Source organism: Camelina sativa, chromosome 9 (assembly GCF_000633955.1).
Source record: "Camelina sativa cultivar DH55 chromosome 9, Cs, whole genome shotgun sequence".
NCBI lineage: Eukaryota > Viridiplantae > Streptophyta > Magnoliopsida > Brassicales > Brassicaceae > Camelina > Camelina sativa.
The window spans coordinates 10654729-10672787 of record NC_025693.1 but is presented as its reverse complement, the minus strand read 5'-3'; the positions used below and the strand labels follow the sequence as shown (position 1 = coordinate 10672787).

General features: G+C 39.1%; 2 protein-coding genes across 3 annotated transcripts; one reads left to right on the top strand and one right to left on the bottom strand.

Moving 5' to 3' along the window:
- Window positions 7100-8977, top strand: LOC104710824 (actin-related protein 6-like). 2 transcript variants are annotated; one of them, XM_010427484.2, is made up of 6 exons: window positions 7100-8055; window positions 8140-8203; window positions 8282-8366; window positions 8454-8504; window positions 8579-8641; window positions 8715-8977. In XM_010427484.2, exons 1-6 carry the CDS (start codon window positions 7177-7179, stop codon window positions 8842-8844), a joined length of 1272 nt encoding a protein of 423 aa, XP_010425786.1. In that variant the 5' UTR covers window positions 7100-7176; the 3' UTR covers window positions 8845-8977. The 2 variants fall into 2 exon arrangements, with proteins under 2 accessions (XP_010425786.1, XP_010425788.1); XM_010427486.2 differs by having other exon boundaries at window positions 8587-8641; window positions 8715-8807.
- Window positions 9007-17689, bottom strand: LOC104710823 (WD repeat-containing protein 11). The gene is made up of 20 exons (XM_010427483.1): window positions 16596-17689; window positions 15411-15870; window positions 15132-15219; window positions 14861-15042; window positions 14523-14659; window positions 14170-14236; window positions 13408-13537; window positions 13197-13311; window positions 12697-12772; window positions 12441-12623; window positions 12109-12269; window positions 11723-11828; window positions 11305-11509; window positions 10924-11192; window positions 10617-10738; window positions 10212-10356; window positions 10040-10132; window positions 9797-9870; window positions 9635-9688; window positions 9007-9513 (listed from the first exon to the last, which is right to left on the bottom strand). Exons 1-20 carry the CDS (start codon window positions 17546-17548, stop codon window positions 9198-9200), a joined length of 3936 nt encoding a protein of 1311 aa, XP_010425785.1. The 5' UTR covers window positions 17549-17689; the 3' UTR covers window positions 9007-9197.

The window sequence follows — 18059 nt, the reverse complement described above, 5'->3', positions numbered from 1 at the left end:
CTCGGAATGCACTAGAAATCACAAATACAATGTACCCAAGCAAGCAAACACCACAAACCACAAGGAATCACACAAAACAAAGGAGATCTCATGCTTAGATCAACCATGGTCAAGCACTCACCTCAAAATACAGAAGGAAAAGGTCGAAGAACAGTAGAGCAACTCCTTAGGAAGCTTCTCCTTCGTTCCCAGCAACAGAAAACTCAAGAATAGCCAGCAATCTCACTAAATCTCTCTTAGGAATCTCAAGAACACACTTTTCTCCCTTTTTCTCTCCAAAAACACAAAACGGCGACAGAGGAAAAAGACTAAACCCTTATTTTGTCGATTTCCCCTTTAAATACCCGGTTAAACCACTAACCAAACCATCCCAATCTAAAAATCGCGAATTAAATCAAACCGGTCGAACCCAGAAATTAGTGGTGTCGATCGATGCCACTAGGGTGTCGATCGACACTCCTCCCAAAATCACAAAATCTGGTTCGCGGATGTTACAGTAATATGCATAATAAGATGTTAAATCTGTTAAATCTCTCGGTGAACTTTCAGATAGTATCTTTGAATTACATACCTTTGACGTATAATTAACTCGCTTACTAACTTCTTACATCTCTGTGAACTTTCTTATGTCTTGTCAATCTCTTTACATTGTGTTACCAGCACTCATTATCATCTCTCAGCGGGTAATGACCTCTTTTCATTATCCATTCTCTACTGTTGATCACCATACCTTACTTATCATGTAGAATACTTTTTCTATGTTATATTTAGCTATCACTAATCCTTGTCTCATGTATACAAAAAATGGATCATAAATATGTTGTAACAAACAAAGGTCAGAATGAGTTATTTATAAAAAAAAATGAGAATGAGTCTGATTGGTAACATAGCCAAAGCTATACAGAAAAATTGTAAGCTGAAGCTGTAAGCTGTTACGAAATAGTGTAAAACTGTAAAAAAAACTATACATGAAAACTGTACAAAAAAACTGAGAGTAAAGTTTTTAATAAAGTTTTACTCCCTGAATTTGTTTCCACCATCACCTATACTTCTCCCTCCGAACATCAGTTACAACCACCTACAACCTTACACTAAAAGATATATGGAAGATATTCATATACCGAGAAACAACTCGTATTAGAAGCTAAAATAATATACCGATGGCTTGACTTCAGGTTGAGGGAACGTGTGAAGGAGAATTTTTGGGAAAATAATAATATGTTTGCCTTCAAAACAAAATGTAGAAGTAGAAAAGTCTATTTCAAAAGGGTTTATGAGAAGATACCCGGGTAACTTTAACAAATTCAGTTAGTTTAGTTTTAATCAGGATTATGTAAGTGACTTATATTTTAGGGTCATTGGCACTGTGGCACACTTTTGTATGAAAGTTGTGCAAATGGCACACTTCTTATCCAGAGGGTACTTTAAGTTTGTGAGATTACTGTCATACCCTGTAACTAGAATCTTGTTTTGTAACCAGTTATATTACGACATCGTTTTGCGTTAAAGGTTGTGTTTTTTTTTGACTGAATTATTTGGTTGGATTTTTTATTTTGACCACGAAGTAAAAAGAGATTTATCTTCAATCGTCACTTTGGTAACCTAGATCTGCCGCCGTCGTTCTCTGTTTGAACCGTCGACCACGAAGTAACCCAGTTCCGCCGCTGTCGATTTCTTTGGAAATCCTGTTGTTCACCGCCGCTCTTTGTAAATCTTTCCTTCTTCCCGTGCACCTTTTCCTTCGTTGGACGAGAATCTATTTCGATGACAGGTAATCGCCGTATAAGTAGTTTTTTCAGACGTCCTTCAATTGAGAAATCTACTTCACCAACGGTAAATATTGTAGAAACGGCGGAGAAGAGTAATTCGGAGTGGGATATTCGGCTTCCACCACGTTTATTTGCCACCGACCGCTACCCAAATGCTAGGCTTAACATCTACTCCAAGCCCGAGATTCTCAATTTATTCCGCGATGTGCTTAAAAAGACACCTGAAATGGAGCGGATTTTGGATTCACCGTTGGGATCCTTGTTTAGTTTTTGGGTTGCCAAGTGTTCAATATCTTGCAAGTTACTTCACGCTCTACTATGCAGACAGGTACTATCCAAATAGAAGTATGAATTGTGGACAGTGTTTGGTGGAGAGCCACTTAAGTTTTCTTTGGTTGAGTTTGGTGCTGTTACTGGTTTGGATTGCCGTGAGTTCCCTGAAGAGTACGACCCAGGGTACGACCCTGTTCCTGAACCTGAGGAGAAAAGTTTCTGGGATGAGTTGATTGGGGAAGATAGGAAGACGACATTGGCGGATGTTATTAAAGTCTTCGAAGACCCATTAGTCAAAGATGGTAACACGAAACTTCGGCTAGCACTGCTTATTATTGTTGATGGTGTCCTAATAGCCAAAACTCAAACTCATCGTCCGACTTTCAAGTATGTGGAGATGCTTGAAGACGTAGATGCGTTTCTCGCTTTTCCTTGGGGGCGAGAATCTTTCTTGAAGACAATAGCTTCCATGAGGCCAGAGAGTAGGTTGCCAATTACTCATGTTAACAAGAAATTGAGAGTTCATGATAAAACCAAGGACGAGATTGCAACATTCACAGATAAATTGCAGCAGAAGACAATACGTTAGGCCGGTTTTCCCTTGTCACTACAGTTACTTGCGTATAGCAACATATCTGGTCTGGTGGAGAAGATCCCAGGGGCTAATGACAGGAGGACCATATTGGAATGGGATTCTCTTGTGTTTGCCAAGAACAACCTTAATTTGAGAGACATTCTGGTGACTGAAAGCGGTGACACGGTAAGTATTTTTTTTGGTACCGTTAAGTTTAACTTAGTGACCACGTGGATACTATAGTTGGTGATTATCCACATAGTCATCAACTATAGTATCCACGTGGATAGTATTCTTGTTTAGATTTAGATGGTGACCACGTGGATAGTATTCTGACTAAGTTTCCGTTATCCACAGCTTGTTGTTAATCCTTATCGTGTTGTTGATCCACCCGAAGAGGGATGGGGAGAGTGGGATGATGAAGTTAAAGACAAAAAGATAATGTATATGGAGGCGCAGATCGGAAGAGGACACGTATTCTCGAAAAAGGAGTGGCCAGGTGGGGATATGTCGTTGCCTTTAATTACCGTGAGAGACAATAAGAAGAAGATTGTACACAGGAAGAACGTTGTCTGCCGCGATGGAGGTAGGACGCAAAGACTTGCCGTTAGAGGAGGGACTTTTAAAAAGAAGAAATGTCGTAATTTGGCGGCCGACATTGAAGGTAATGAGTTGTCTGAACTCAAGGGTTGGTTCAAGAACCAGTTAGTTGAGCTTAGGGGTGAAGATGAATTGAAGTTCAAGAAGATTGAGGGCAAGTACAAGAAAATGGAAGGGAGGTTTAAAGCGTTTAGGAAGAGTAGATTGTTGAGAAGGAAATTTATACAAGTTTCCCGTAAGAATAGGAAAAGTGACCGTCTGGCCAGTCCCAAACAGAGTAACGCAGTTGATGGTGCTAGCGAGGATATCTCATGGAAGGGTGACGCTGTGGATGGTGTTAGTGTTGATAATGTGTCTGATCCAACTAGGAAATCCAAAGATGGGCCCGAGAATGTGATGACATCTGAGGTCGACCCAAGTAGGGAGGATATTCTTGACGGTAGTCATAATTGGCGTCAATATGTTGCTGATTTTTCGGCTGTGGTTAGTATCAATTTCCCATACTATGTATTATCTATCTTGATATACTCATTAACGAATTCCTTGTTCATATCATTGTGTTAGAATGATTGTGATGAAAACTTGGCCGGAGAAGGTGGTCCTATACTTACCGTAAAGGTTATTGAGGTTTGCGATTAGTTAGCCCATATTTTCATCACATTGTTTTAGTTGAACCGTCACTTACAGAATGTAGTGCTAAAGCAGACGGGAACTCATTTGCATAAATGTTCGTCATCAAAGGTGGATGAGACGAAAGAAGAGTTGCAGGTGAGAAATCTGTTTTTGTCACGTGGATGCATTTTTACAATAATTGAATTTTTTTAGATTGGTTAAATTCCCCATTGAGTCTCATATACTGAACAGGGAGACAATGTTCCTATTGATATGATGGATGTTTTAAGGACTCCTTCGCCAGAGAGGGTAAGTTGTTTTTGTAATCTCCAAACTTCATTAAAAATTCACTATATGTATATTCATCGATCTGGTTGACATTTGTACATACAGTTCGAGTCCAGTTGTATGGAGATGTTGTGTTCTGTTGACGTACCAATATATGACACTGAAAGCAAACCTATTCTCACTGTAAGCATAGAAACCATAAGATTAAAACTTTTGAGACGTAAAAAACATGGTAATAAATATAGAAATTGTCGTAGGACTCTGATGGAGTCTCCTATTTAGCTGATTTGAAGCCTATCTACGATACAGAAATGAAAGACATCGCTGGGGAAGATGAGGTAAAACCAATATCAGAATGATTATATTTCGTAATTAAAAGTTGTTTCTTAGGAAGCTTAATGTTAATAATTTGAAGGATGTTTATTGTAGAACAAAGCTAAAGAGGATGGATGTACTGAACCATCTTCATTGGAAGATGGGGGTAAGAAAATGAATACCATCCTGATGTCATTATTTGATCCTAACAATGAGACACCACAACCTGTGAACATTGAAAATGACATGGTTAGTATCTCTTATCCGTTTGTGTATAGTGAGGCAAAACTTCTAGTAAGATATATTATTCATTTTTGTTTCAATTTAACCGAACACATGGATGCTATTTTATGGGCAGGGCCAAATTGGATTAGTCACTCAAGAAGATACAATCAAGGAAAAGGTTAGTAATAGTTTATCCTTTAATTTTTTTTTGTTGATAAATCATGGTATGGTCATACAATTATGAGAAAGTGAAAATTTACGCACAAGATAGTAGTTGTGGACAGGGGGAAGTTTTCACTTGGATACGTATTTNGGAAGATGAGGTAAAACCAATATCAGAATGATTATATTTCGTAATTAAAAGTTGTTTCTTAGGAAGCTTAATGTTAATAATTTGAAGGATGTTTATTGTAGAACAAAGCTAAAGAGGATGGATGTACTGAACCATCTTCATTGGAAGATGGGGGTAAGAAAATGAATACCATCCTGATGTCATTATTTGATCCTAACAATGAGACACCACAACCTGTGAACATTGAAAATGACATGGTTAGTATCTCTTATCCGTTTGTGTATAGTGAGGCAAAACTTCTAGTAAGATATATTATTCATTTTTGTTTCAATTTAACCGAACACATGGATGCTATTTTATGGGCAGGGCCAAATTGGATTAGTCACTCAAGAAGATACAATCAAGGAAAAGGTTAGTAATAGTTTATCCTTTAATTTTTTTTTGTTGATAAATCATGGTATGGTCATACAATTATGAGAAAGTGAAAATTTACGCACAAGATAGTAGTTGTGGACAGGGGGAAGTTTTCACTTGGATACGTATTTGTGGATATTTTTCTTATGTAATTATTCACATGGATACAGGGTTGTGGACAGGATCAAGTGTTAGGCGTCGGTGAACAAGGATGTGGTGGAGAGCAGGTGTTTAGTATTTTCTGAACTAGTGTCGTTTTTTTTCTAGTAATATTTTATATGTTCATATAATTATGCTTGTATATATAAGAGGAATTAGTTGGCAAAACTTCTAGTAAGATATATTATTCATTTTTGTTTCATTTTAACCGAACACATGGATGTTATTTTGTGGGCAGGGCCAAATTGGATTAGTCGCTGAAGGAGATACAATCGAGGAAAAGGTTAGTAATAGTTTATCCCTTAATTTTTTTTTTTTGATAAATCATGGTATGGTCATACAATTATGAGAAAGTGAAAATTTACGCACAAGATAGTAGTTGTGGACAGGGAGAAGTTTTCACTTGGATACGTATTTGTGGATATTATTCTTATGTAATTGTTCACATGGATACAGGGTTGTGGACAGGATCAAGTGTTAGGCGTCGGTGAACAAGGATGTTGTGGAGAGCAGGTGTTTAGTATTTTCTGAACTAGTGTCGTTTTTTTTCTAGTAATGTTTTATATGTTCATATAATTATGCTTGTATATAAGAGGAATTAGTTGACATGGGAATATTGCTGAACTTCCGATTTGTTTTTTTAGGATTACTCTGACTGAACATATGCATTTGTTTTTTTGGATAGGGAAATGGGGCAGTAGACGGCGCATAAGATAATTTTGAAGAGAAGGTAATAACACGTCTAAAGGGAGCTTATATTTTGGTTTATTTATCTTTATGTTACCTCGTAAATGTGTTATGTTAGAGCCTCGTAAGTAGTCTAAGCCAACATCGGTAGTAACCAGTACAGGAGGAGTTCTCTCAGCCGTGGTGAAAAGCATGCTGTTAGGAGGAGAGAAACTGAAACAAGCCTTCTTCTTCCTTACGCCAAATTTGAGTTTTACAGCATCCTCAAGTTCAGCTAATGTAACATTGTCGAAGAGGGGAACGACCCTCGATACGAGAAACTTATCCACCTCAAACCTCCAAACGCCATCCACCGAAGAAGCCCACTTACCGCATAGGAAAATACAATGTCCAACCTGCAACCAAGAACAGTTAATTAAATGTAATTGCAATCCACAGAAAAGAAACAAAACCCAAGATGGAATGCACAGAAAACAACCAAAAAAACGTTAAGTCAATAAAACTTACCAGGACCACCATGTCTCCCTTATCCACCAAAACCCTACTCCTTCCTGTCTCCTTTATCCACACAAGATTTAACCTTTATATATGGAAGACTTAGACAGGTGTAAGTCATATAGCCACAGGATCAAATATTTTTAGTTAGAAATGGAAGGAGAAGATTATTTTGCTCTAACAATTTTGGTTAGAAGATATAGTTTGGTTAGAATGACTTAAGGGGTATAATTGTATAAAATTGAAGGAAGGAAGGGAAAAAGTGCCTATTGGACAACAAGTGTGCTAGAATGCAATAAAATGTTAGAAAAGTGTGCTAGGATGCAATTAACTCTAAAACACAATCAAATCTTCTAAAATATTTCAAAATTCTAAAATATTAAAATCTTATCAAATTCTAAAATAAACAAGTTGAATACCCTTCTTTTAACTTAAAAGAAGAGTGTTCTCCGGCGGCGAACCCGTCGTCATCAATGTCAAACATCGTGGTTCTAGACAACGGCGGCGGTCTAATCAAAGCTGGACAAGGTGGGGAGCGTGATCCCACCACCGTAATCCCAAACTGTCTCTACAAACCTCTCTCATCGAAGAAATTCCTTCACACTTCACCACTCACTACTCTCTCCGACGAGATCGACCTCACCTCCGCCTCTGTACGCCGCCCCATCGACCGTGGCTACCTCATAAACTCTGACCTAGAACGCGACATCTGGTCACACCTCTTCACCTCTCTCCTCCACATCAGTCCTTCCTCCTCCTCTCTCCTCCTCACTGAGCCACCACTCTCGATCCCTTCCGTTCAGCGTTCCACCGACGAGCTTGTCTTCGAGGACTTCGGATTCTCGTCTCTCTACGTAGCTCATCCTCAGTCTCTTGTTCATCTCTATGAAGCTAGTCGTCAGCCTGATTCAGTCCTCTCAAAGACTCAGTGTAGTCTCGTTGTTGATTGTGGCTTCTCCTTCACTCACGCTGTTCCTGTTCTTCACAATTTCACTCTTAATCACGCCATTAAGAGGATTGATTTAGGAGGCAAAGCTTTCACTAATTACTTTAAGGAATTGGTCTCTTATAGATCTATAAATGTTATGGATGAAACCTTTTTAGTTGATGATGCTAAGGAGAAGCTTTGTTTTGTCTCACTTGACCTTCTTCGTGATCTCCGCCTTGCTAGAAGTGGAAATAATCTTATCAAGTCTACATATGTTCTTCCTGATGGTGTTACACATACTAAAGGTTATGTCAAAGACCCTCAAGCGGCTAAGAGGTTTCTTAGCTTGTCAGATAAAGATCATGTGGAGTCTGATTTCATGGCAAAGGTTGGGGACAGGAAGAAGGCTGACATGAACAAAAATGTGAAGTTTCCCAATTTTTTTATTTTTTTATTTTCTTCTATGCAGGTTGAGATTTCTATTAAATGTGAGGTTTTTTTTTGGCAGGAGATTGACTTAACGAATGAGCGCTTTCTTGTACCTGAGACGCTATTCCAGCCTGCGGATATAGGTTTGTGTCGATGAAAGAGTGTTCGAATGTCGTCGTACATAGAAGATTGATGATGGTATATTATTTGTTTTGGGACAGGGATAAATCAGGCAGGACTTGCAGAGTGCATCGTCCGAGCTGTAAGCTCATGTCATTCTTATTTGCAACCAGTCTTGTATCAAAGGTGGTTCCAAATGGATACATTTTTTTTTGGGTTCAGTTGCCAGTGAATTAGTTTTGTTGTCTAAAGCCTTTACGGTCTTTGTGGCAGCATCATCTTAGCTGGTGGAAGCACATTATTTCCGCAACTTAAGGAGAGACTGTAAGTCTCAATTTAAAGTCCCTCGCAAAAGTGGTTCATGCTTATTAGAGAAGTTGATGTCTGATATATTGCAGGGAAGTAGAGCTTCGACCACTAGTCCCAGAGCACTTTGATGTGAAGATAACAACACTGGAGGAGTAAACTCCTTTCCCTGTTTTCCCTAATTTTTGCAGCGTTTTTTTATTTATAAGGTGCTGTTACTTTTTGCAGCCCAATACTAGGCGTATGGAGAGGGGGTTCACTTTTGGCTTCCAGCCCGGATTTTGAGTCCATGTGTGTCACCAAGGCTGACTATGAAGAACTTGGATCAGCTCGTTGTCGGAGGAGATTCTTTCATTGAGGATAACCAAAAAATATCAAATGAGTTGTTATTCTTCACATTATATGTCGTGTGTCGTATATTTGTAATGCATGACCATAGCGTTTAGTGCGTTACCAAACACCCAAGTGTATTGTTATTGTTTTCCTTTTCATCTTAAATTTCCGAAATTCGAAAAATCCGTTTAAGCAATAACCATCAAACAAACAACCAGAGAAATTGATCTGGTCTTAAAATCAATTTTACACAGAACAAGGGTTTAGGATACAACATACAGAAACATAGGTGTAGGGTTGAGACTCCCATGTGTGTTTATCTGAGGTAAAGTAATATTTAATTGCCAAGCCAGAGAAAGAGTTTGGCTGTATAATTTCTCACCAGTCCGTGTAGGGTTGATAGTCCATGCACAAATGCACTAGCTTTCTCTGGTATTGTTGAAAATATTCGCAAACCGCCGTAACTTCTTCCTTCCCTGGCTCAAGACCAGGCAGATCGGGAGGTACTGTGCCTTCGCCAGAAGCAGATTCAGATTCAGATTCATCTTCTAGGCTTGACAGCTCAGTTACAATTTCTGAATGGATCTCCTGACAGGCGAGCACAAACATGGCTACTGTGTCAGGCTGTTGCACCTCTCTGAGAGCTGCTAGCGCCTCTTGCAGGGAACCGGCAGCCACATATAAAATAAGCGCCCTGAATCAATACAACGTAATTCTTTTTGATTATGTGAGATTTTTTTTAGAGGATTCTACGTCACTTTCAAATTATCCAATTTAAACAGTATTGAAGATGAGTATGATATATGATACAGTACCGCCAGACATTGTGTTCCGCATGGAGAACATGATCAGCCCACCTCTGCAATACCCTGAGTATAAAGAGGGAGTGGTTTAAGAAAGGACACGTGATGAACTGATTCGTAGAAATATAAATCAGATCCAAAAAAGTGAGAGTGTGAAACAGTAAAAGAAAAGACCTGGCATAATCTGATCCTTCTAAATGTGTGGCAGCCAAGGTAGCAGCATCAGTCCACCGTCCAGAATCTTGAAGCTGCATATTAGAAAGGTCGAAAGTTAGTATTAAATGACAGCTAAAAAACGTTTCCTAGTGATTAATTAATAAAATGGCAATGATAAGAATAAAATGATAATCCCAGTCGAAGCATTAGTTCAGAAGAATATGCAATATTTAGTATCACGAAGGAGATTAGGAAGCTAACCTGTGAACAAGCTTCTTGGTGTCTTCCGACCGCACATAAAAGATGAGTACCAGTGAGCGAATTGTCGGTCCTTACCATGTTGGCTGCAACAACCTACGTGTGTAACAAAAGTGATGGACTGATTTTTTTTTAAAAGACACAAAAGACCACCATATATACCAAGATAAGATACCTTAAGTGCGAGGTCGAGAAGAGATTTAGACACAGCTGAAGAGAGTGCAATAGCTCGGAGAGCATTTGGATAGAAGTAGGGAGAATCTGGGGCGGAAGAAAGCAGCAAACTCACAGCAGCTTCCAAATTTCCAACTGAAATCAGCCTGGTCATAAAAGTTACTGAGTGAATTCACTTCTCAAAGCAAAACTTAAAGCATCGAACTGGAAACTCAGATTCGAAAACTAAATTCTATAATGTACCAATACAAGACACAACTATCTTTCTCTCAGCTTAAAAAGGTTCTAAAAGATATATATATATAGTTTCCATTTCTCACAGGAGCTACTACAAAGCCTAGACATAATTTCAAGTAATAAACTGAAACAATAAACAATAAAGACAGGCTAAAAGTTAAATACTAACTCGTGTACTTGTTTTTGAATGCAATCTTCCCCCTCCAAGTTTTCATGCCAAGGAAGACGTTCATTAGCACGTTTCCGTAATTCTTCTCGCTCAAAAGCCATCAATCTAAGTGAACCATCACACTGTTCAGGGAAATGTGGAATATAAGCTCACCAACAAACACTATGTTAACTGAAATTTACGATCCAAACTTCATTTCCAAAATAAAACATATCATCTATATGTATCCTGGTAGAAGAGAATGGCTAGAATGCCTAATCTTTTGAAGGAAAAGAAACATTATTCTGAAACTGAACATGGAATCTACCTTCCTGGCTTCAGGTGCCCATACACCAGTAGATGATATCTTACTCAGCATAGCTGCTTCATCAACTCCTGAAGCAGGGGAAGGGAGTTTTTGCGGAGACCTTTTCGTCAGCTTGTTCATCAGATGGCGAATGGCTTGAGGCAGTTGCAACCAGAAAAGTGCTTCTGAGGTTTCACCATAAACAGCAGCTGCAAAAGCAAATCTTGCAGCATAACCTTTCTTGACCACATCAGCGTACAGTTTTGCTCTTTCATCGTCCAGCAAGCAACCTGGCATGAAAGAAATTAGAGAAGGTTAGAAACTAGAATACTTAAACAGATATATTAACAGAGAAAGGTTAGTCTGTGGTGATTCTAAACTAAACTAAACAAATGAAACAACCTTCTTTCCGATACGGTTCAAGTATCTTCAGCAGCATTTCTGGCACGACAGGGTCTCCTAAAGGTGGTAACTGAATCATGTAACTCCGAAGATCCTTAGAGGATGAAGCCATTCCATGGATCAAATGAGGTCTCTTCTCCAAAGTGGTACTAGACGTATTAAACCAAGATGGTTTCACTCCTAACTGTAGAATCATCCGCAGTGCCTGCATGTATAATAATCAGACACATTTTCATGAGAACCATTACTGTAAATCGGAATATCAATACCCGGAACCTGTCTTAGGAGATTATAAGAGCCTAAAGATAATGCAGGACATTAGTATCTTCTGAATTACATGATATCAGAAGTAAACCAAGGTTGAGTACCACAAAGACTTCAGGAAGTAAACCAAGAAGTCACTCTTAAAGAAAGTTACCAGTGCATGTGGTACAGGAAGTAGGATAGGGGAGTACATAGGCATAGGACGAAACCTCTCCTTTACAGATTTAGACTGGGGCACAAAGCCAGCTTTTTTTTCATTTCTGCAAAATCCAGAAGAAAAAGTTGGAAATAAAAGATAGCAAAGTATGTAATTGTATTTTAAGTCCTAATCTAGGGACAAGGGTGGCCTAGTTGTCAACCCCACTACACCATCCCACCTACATGGTCATGAGAAAGGGTTGTTCTTTTCTCCAAGGGTTTAGGGTGCACATTCATCTTGCAAACAAAATATAAAAACAACTAGACATGCCTATTCTATACAGTTATAGTGATAAAGGGAGAAACTAATCATAATTTTTCAATGAACAGGTGTGCACATACACAGTAACCTCAACGAGCCGGAAGGTGCTATCAGCCCCAGCGATGCATAGAACAAGTGGATCATTCTTATCGGTTCTCAGAGGCAACCAATCAAGTTCCAGTACCAGGGTGCCAGGAATTTGAGGCTGTAGAAGTGACTGGGCTAGCGGATCTGGTGAATCCTGCATCAATTTTCAGCAGCAACTGTCAGAAAAGAGTTATTTGAAGTTGACAGACAATTTCAAACACGTATCAATGAAACCCGTCTTCTTCTTGTTTTCCCTTCACATTGCATAATATTAGTACACCACCTTTGAAAACACAAGAAACATGCAAAAATTCCTAAGACTCACAAGATCAAATACAGAAAATGTATTGTCATTAAATAGCACAGCTACGCGCCCTCGGCTGCGATCTCCAGCAACAACAGGTGAAAATTTGATCCTCCGTATTCCATCTCTGTGACTATTAAATGCAGATGACTGTCCAGTTGTTACATCCCACCATCTTATGTTTCCTGATCTATCTCCCATAACCTGGAAAGAGATAGCAAGATATGATTTCCATAGGAAAATAAGAGAGAGAACTGGAAGGTGAAAAGAAACGAACCACATGAGGCAAGCGATATGCCATGGCTGTAACCAATCCATCTGAGGGAATGAATGAGGTAGATGGCCATTTGGGTCTAGAAATAGAGGCGGGATCATCTATATGTCAGTGAATATAGGAAGAATATTACACAACAATTGAAGTTCAAGAACGTGATTGCTAAATCATCTAAAAGCGGCTGATAAAAAAATAATACGCAGTGAATTTTCTGCGCTTTCTGAAATTGGACAACAAAGATCTACTCATTATCTCACAAATTGTTTTTAGGAAAGAATTTAATGACAGATGGCATTAGAAACAAAAAAAAAAAAGCAAGATGGAATAAGAAGAAAGGAACACTACAATAGGCAAGCAATAACGTGCAATCACTATTTCATATTATCTTCTCAGAAACAGAAAAAATTTAGAAGCCCTTAATTATGATCTGCATTGTGATAAGGAATTGTTATGGAAAGAAAATTTCCGAACAACAATTGAGTTAATGGAACCATCAGTTTTACCTGTAATCTCGAATTCTACGGCCTTGGACTTCAAATACTCCAAGGGCACCATTTACTAGTGCAAATGCAAAACTCTCTACAGTTTCTTCAGTCGATCCATCCGAGCCCACAGACGCTGCAGATATGTCAATTACCACACCCTTAGAAAAAAAAGCATCAAAGACTGGGTTAAATTAGGATAACACAGATTTAATTGTCAAAAACATCTCACTAGAGTCTGCTGGAGCAGCTACTCCTTCGGATGCTGAGAGAGATTGTTTAGAAGGACCGCCTTGACCTGGGCGTGGAACTGCCGGAAGCGTCCATTCCACAACCGTGAAAGGAAGAGCTAATGATCTAAGCTACAAAATTAGACGGAATAAGAAAGCTCCACTAGTTAGATATGAAATATTAATAAACAGAATCTAAAAGCCTCAAATGCAAGAGTATATTTAAATTAAGAACACTTTTGGTTCTCGTTCTCACTCATTCTACACACCACCATTACTTTTTTTTCTTGAAATTTACAAGAATAGACATTGAAATGGCAATAAAGACTTTCCAGCACTTGGGAAAGAGGATAGGCAAGATTAGAAGCCACAGAAAGTATGTTTCTTTAATGAATCTCTTAAAAAATCTTAAGGCACAAGCTTTAACCTTTTTGTGCATAATTGATCTTATTAGGCATTATGCTTGTCCAGACCTATGTGGTGCAAAATTCTACCTCCTTATTTAAGTTTCATATGCAAAAAGCATTGAAAGTAAATGGACATACATGGACATACGAATAAAGTATGACAGGGATGAGAAATTATGAAATGTAGAATTGGACATCAAAAGAAAAAAAAAAAGTCATCTGGATGCAAAGTTACAGTGTATAAGTGCAATTCTAAGATTGTAAACATAAAAGACAGAGAGAGTTGTTGTCATCTATTCAACGAGACTAAGTCAAGTAGAAAAAAGCAAAGGTACATTGGGGTTGAGCTTTACTCACCATGACAGGATGCTTGGTCATCGCCCAAACTTCTACAGGAGCATCACGGAAAAGAATTAGAAGATACCTGCAACAGAACATAAAAAAAAAACAAATCTGTCATCTTCGGAAGAGGTATCCAGAAGCTCTAGACCCAATAACTTCCCCTTTTACAATAGTTCCTCAACATTGACATAGTAAACCAATTTCTTCTATGATTGAAATATGACATTTGTCATCTGATAATGGGACATAACTTTAATACCCAGAGACATGTTCCTAAGCTTAAATTATTAATGATAACCTAATAGCATTCGTCACATTGTTATTATGCATCAAATACTCGAGCTAAACAAATTACATTAAAATCAAACCTTCCGGAAGAAGAAGTTCTAAGAGCTCTTATGGGAGTACGTTCTGGCTTTTGTAAATCACGAAATGGTTTATTCAACCCACTCCTAAGGCAAGTCACAACTAGCTTATTTATGTAGCCTCTGCTTTTGTCATTCACCTGAAACCACAAACCGATGCATGATGCCGGATGTCAATTTCCCAATTCTATTAATTTTTAGAATAAGCAAGTGGAAATTCAACAAAACTTAACACTCTTCTTAATCCTGGAAGAAACCAATCATAAACAGGAAATCACTAGGAAAAAACAGATAAAAGCAATGAGACTCAACATGCTCCTTTATGAAATATATTTGCACACCTGACTGTAAGAAAATGAAACTAATCTTGAATTTCCAAGCCATCGAAGGCCCTTAACCACACCCGTATGAACAGAAGTGCTTGCAGTAACAGCATTTGTTGATACATCAACAATATCGATTGTCCCGCTCTGAGTTCCCAAAGCAACCAACGGAACAGCTGCCGCAGGGATGTTACCCCCTCCTTCATTTGAAATCAATCCGTAAGTTAATCATTTGAGTTTTCTGAGGAACACTTTTAGTATTACATATACAAGGAAGACTACAACTAACTTGCTAGGGATGCCGTAAGAGATGGAGATGGTACAGCAAGTGTAGAGACTGTGGAAGAGAGAAGCTGAAGCTGTCCAGTTAGGCTGATCTGCATTAAGCGATGTAAACAAGTAAAGGCCCTGTTAAGTAGGAAAAAAATGATAAGACCACAAAACAATTATTGTGGAAAACACAAATCTATATATGAGGAACCTGGTAACACCAAACTTCTATCATCTGGAGGAACAACTATATAATGATTAAGTAACTAGTTAACCCAAAATTCTTCCAGCCACCTACCTTAAACGATAGGTCTGATCTTCTGAAGGAGGAACTTGATGTCTGACCTCTGCTTTTATTTGTAGGGGTAACAACTAATCCATCATCCAGATTTGAGGAATCTTTCTTCTGAATAGCTCCAGGGAGTGCTACATCAGCGCCTACGTTACTAATGTCCAAGTCTGATGCATTTTTTAGAGCATCTTCAACACCTTCAGCACTTAAGACCCACTTCCATATTTTACCGTCATCAGATAGGGAGAAAAAAGTCGTCTTAGAAACAACGATACTTTCATCGTAAAAGTCAAATGGGTTATCAAAATCCACAGAAGAAGTTTCATCTGTATGAAGTTTTGTAATGGTTTGCATTGTGGAGTCCGATTGACTGAGAAGAACAGCCAGAGCTGAAGGAGACGGGATGGACAGCCCAATAGATGGCATAAACTCTTCCATGGTACACATGACATGCACCTGTTCTCCTCTGCGTAACCAGGAGAAGTTTAGATGAGCAACCAGAACAGGAGTATCCAAGTTTGATCAACATTAGAAGACACAAAGTCATATGCATCTGATTCTTTCAAACCATAATTCTCAGACACTATATAAAAGGAAGCTAGAAAGCAGATAGTTCAAATATGACCAGATAGGTAAAGATTGGTTCTTCCCCTGAGATGCAGAACATGTTCTGGGCACCAGATAAGAACTTCAGATTTGGAAGCTATTATAATTATGAATTGATCCTTAATTAGGTTGACTTTCTCAAAGATTAGCATGAGCAATAATCAAACAGGAGCTAATATAACTTCGAAAGCTTTCTATTTCAGTAAGTTCTCAGAAACATTCGTCAAGTTAAAAGAAAGATGAATAATAAAAGAAACTTATCGAAACAGATAACTCAAAGGCTATTAACCTTGCACCATTACCCTAAAATCAGATACCTAAAATATTCTTCCCATATTTTCCCAGTGATTCAGAGAGGAGAGCGTAAAAAATTTAAGCCTTTCCTAAAATCAGTATAGATTCTTTACAAAATGAAACTTTTAACATGTTAAGGGTGATTGCTTTGGTTAGAAAAAAAAAATATATATATATATAGAAACTCAATCTGATTCAAGGAATAGCTAATCCATGGATGAAAGTGACCGGAAACACATGAAATGTCAATGGCTAAAATGAAGCCACCCATAAGGGACAGAAATATCTTACTCTTTCTGACGCCAAATGCTGAGCCTACCATCGACATGAGCACAATAAAGCAACTCATTGTTTGGATCCGGCAAAACATCCAGAAACTTGGCGCAACCACGAGGTAATGGCGTGGTCGAGAGGGGTGTCTCATATTGTAGATCAAAGACCAATAGCTCCCTAGGAAACGTCACAAACAGTATATTCTTCCAGTGTGGCGAGAATGCAAATCTAGCGAAGTATAACGGAAATGCGGCTGAAGCAGGCGAAGAAGATGATGAATTGCCATCTCTTTCCAACCTCAATATCTCACTGAAATCCGTCTTTATCTGCATCTCATGAATCACAACGTCGTTCTCAGTGTCTCCAAGTACCTTAACCGACAATAGGAGCCCTTTGAGGCCAAGCACACAGAAATGGCGAGAATCATAGGGATCGCGGCGGAGACATGAGAGAATCTCCTTACCGGCATCGTACTTCCAGAACAGTCCACCGGAGGCTGTGTAGAGTGACAGAAAAGAAGATCCAGAAATCGCGGCGAGGATATGAGAATCCTGTCGAGCTTGAACCCAGCAGAGGTCCTGAACCCCAAGTTTGGGATCGGAGGAAGGATTAAGCCAGACGACGACGGAGCGAAGATGGAAGTCAACGAGCGCGACACGGCCGTGACGATCGGCAACGGCGAGGAGAAGGTGTGAGGCGGAGGGCTCGGTGGATAGTAGATCACGGGGGAGAGGGAGAGGGATCCAACGGACGGAAGTGACGAAGGGAGAGAGAGCACCGGGAGGAGGAGGGAGAGGGATAGTGGAAATGAGCTGGAGAGAACGAGAGTCGACAACAGAGACGGAGGAGCCAGATGAGAAGGCAAAGAGACCGGATGGACTGAGATCGGCGGATCCGAAGTTGTTACGGCTGGGAGGACCAGGGAGAGTGGAATCCCTGGTATCGGTTGGTGACAACTTCGATGCCGCCATTGTTGCAGCCTTTCTACTTATCAATCTCTCAGGAGTTTTCAATTTCTCTGTCTCATTTTCAACAAAGAAAAACGAGCAATTTTACAATTTACACAAGAAAAAACCAAGCCACAATTAGCCATGTCAATTATGGCCAAAGTCTGCCAGGAAAATACCGACTCGATCTTAATCTATATATATAAATATATACCACCTCAGCATATCCATTTTGTAAGCCCATTTCTTGAAAAAAACCTATATTTTCGAACTGAGATATTTTTGTTTAAGCCCAATCCGTTATCTCAATTTTGACACATTATCGAGTAAGTCCTGTTTTCTTTGGCCGCCGACAATTCGCGACGATACTCCACAGACGACAGCACTAAGGACCTGAAGCGTCCCTGCCCTTCTCCATCCTCCACACCCTTTTGCTGTCTTCGCTCTCTTTGATCTCCTTTGTAAAGTCTTTCTCTTACTGTAATTTATCCCCTTCAATACTCGCTCTTTCAATTGAAAACCCACTACGGTATCT

Bases quoted from the DNA above. Each gene is read 5' to 3' on its own strand.
- LOC104710824 (XM_010427484.2), top strand. From the start codon at position 7,177: ATGTCAAACATCGTGGTTCTAGACAACGGCGGCGGTCTAATCAAAGCT. The intron at 8,056-8,139 runs GTGAAGTTTCCC...TTTTTTTGGCAG, and splicing joins AGGCTGACATGAACAAAAAT to GAGATTGACTTAACGAATGA. The intron at 8,505-8,578 runs GTAAGTCTCAAT...GATATATTGCAG, and splicing joins CCGCAACTTAAGGAGAGACT to GGAAGTAGAGCTTCGACCAC.
- LOC104710823 (XM_010427483.1), bottom strand. From the start codon at position 17,548: ATGGCGGCATCGAAGTTGTCACCAACCGATACCAGGGATTCCACTCTC. The intron at 14,660-14,860 runs GTGTGCAAATAT...TTGTGGTTTCAG, and splicing joins TTTCATTTTCTTACAGTCAG to GTGAATGACAAAAGCAGAGG. The intron at 11,829-12,108 runs GTATGTGCACAC...TGGATTTTGCAG, and splicing joins CGGCTCGTTGAGGTTACTGT to AAATGAAAAAAAAGCTGGCT.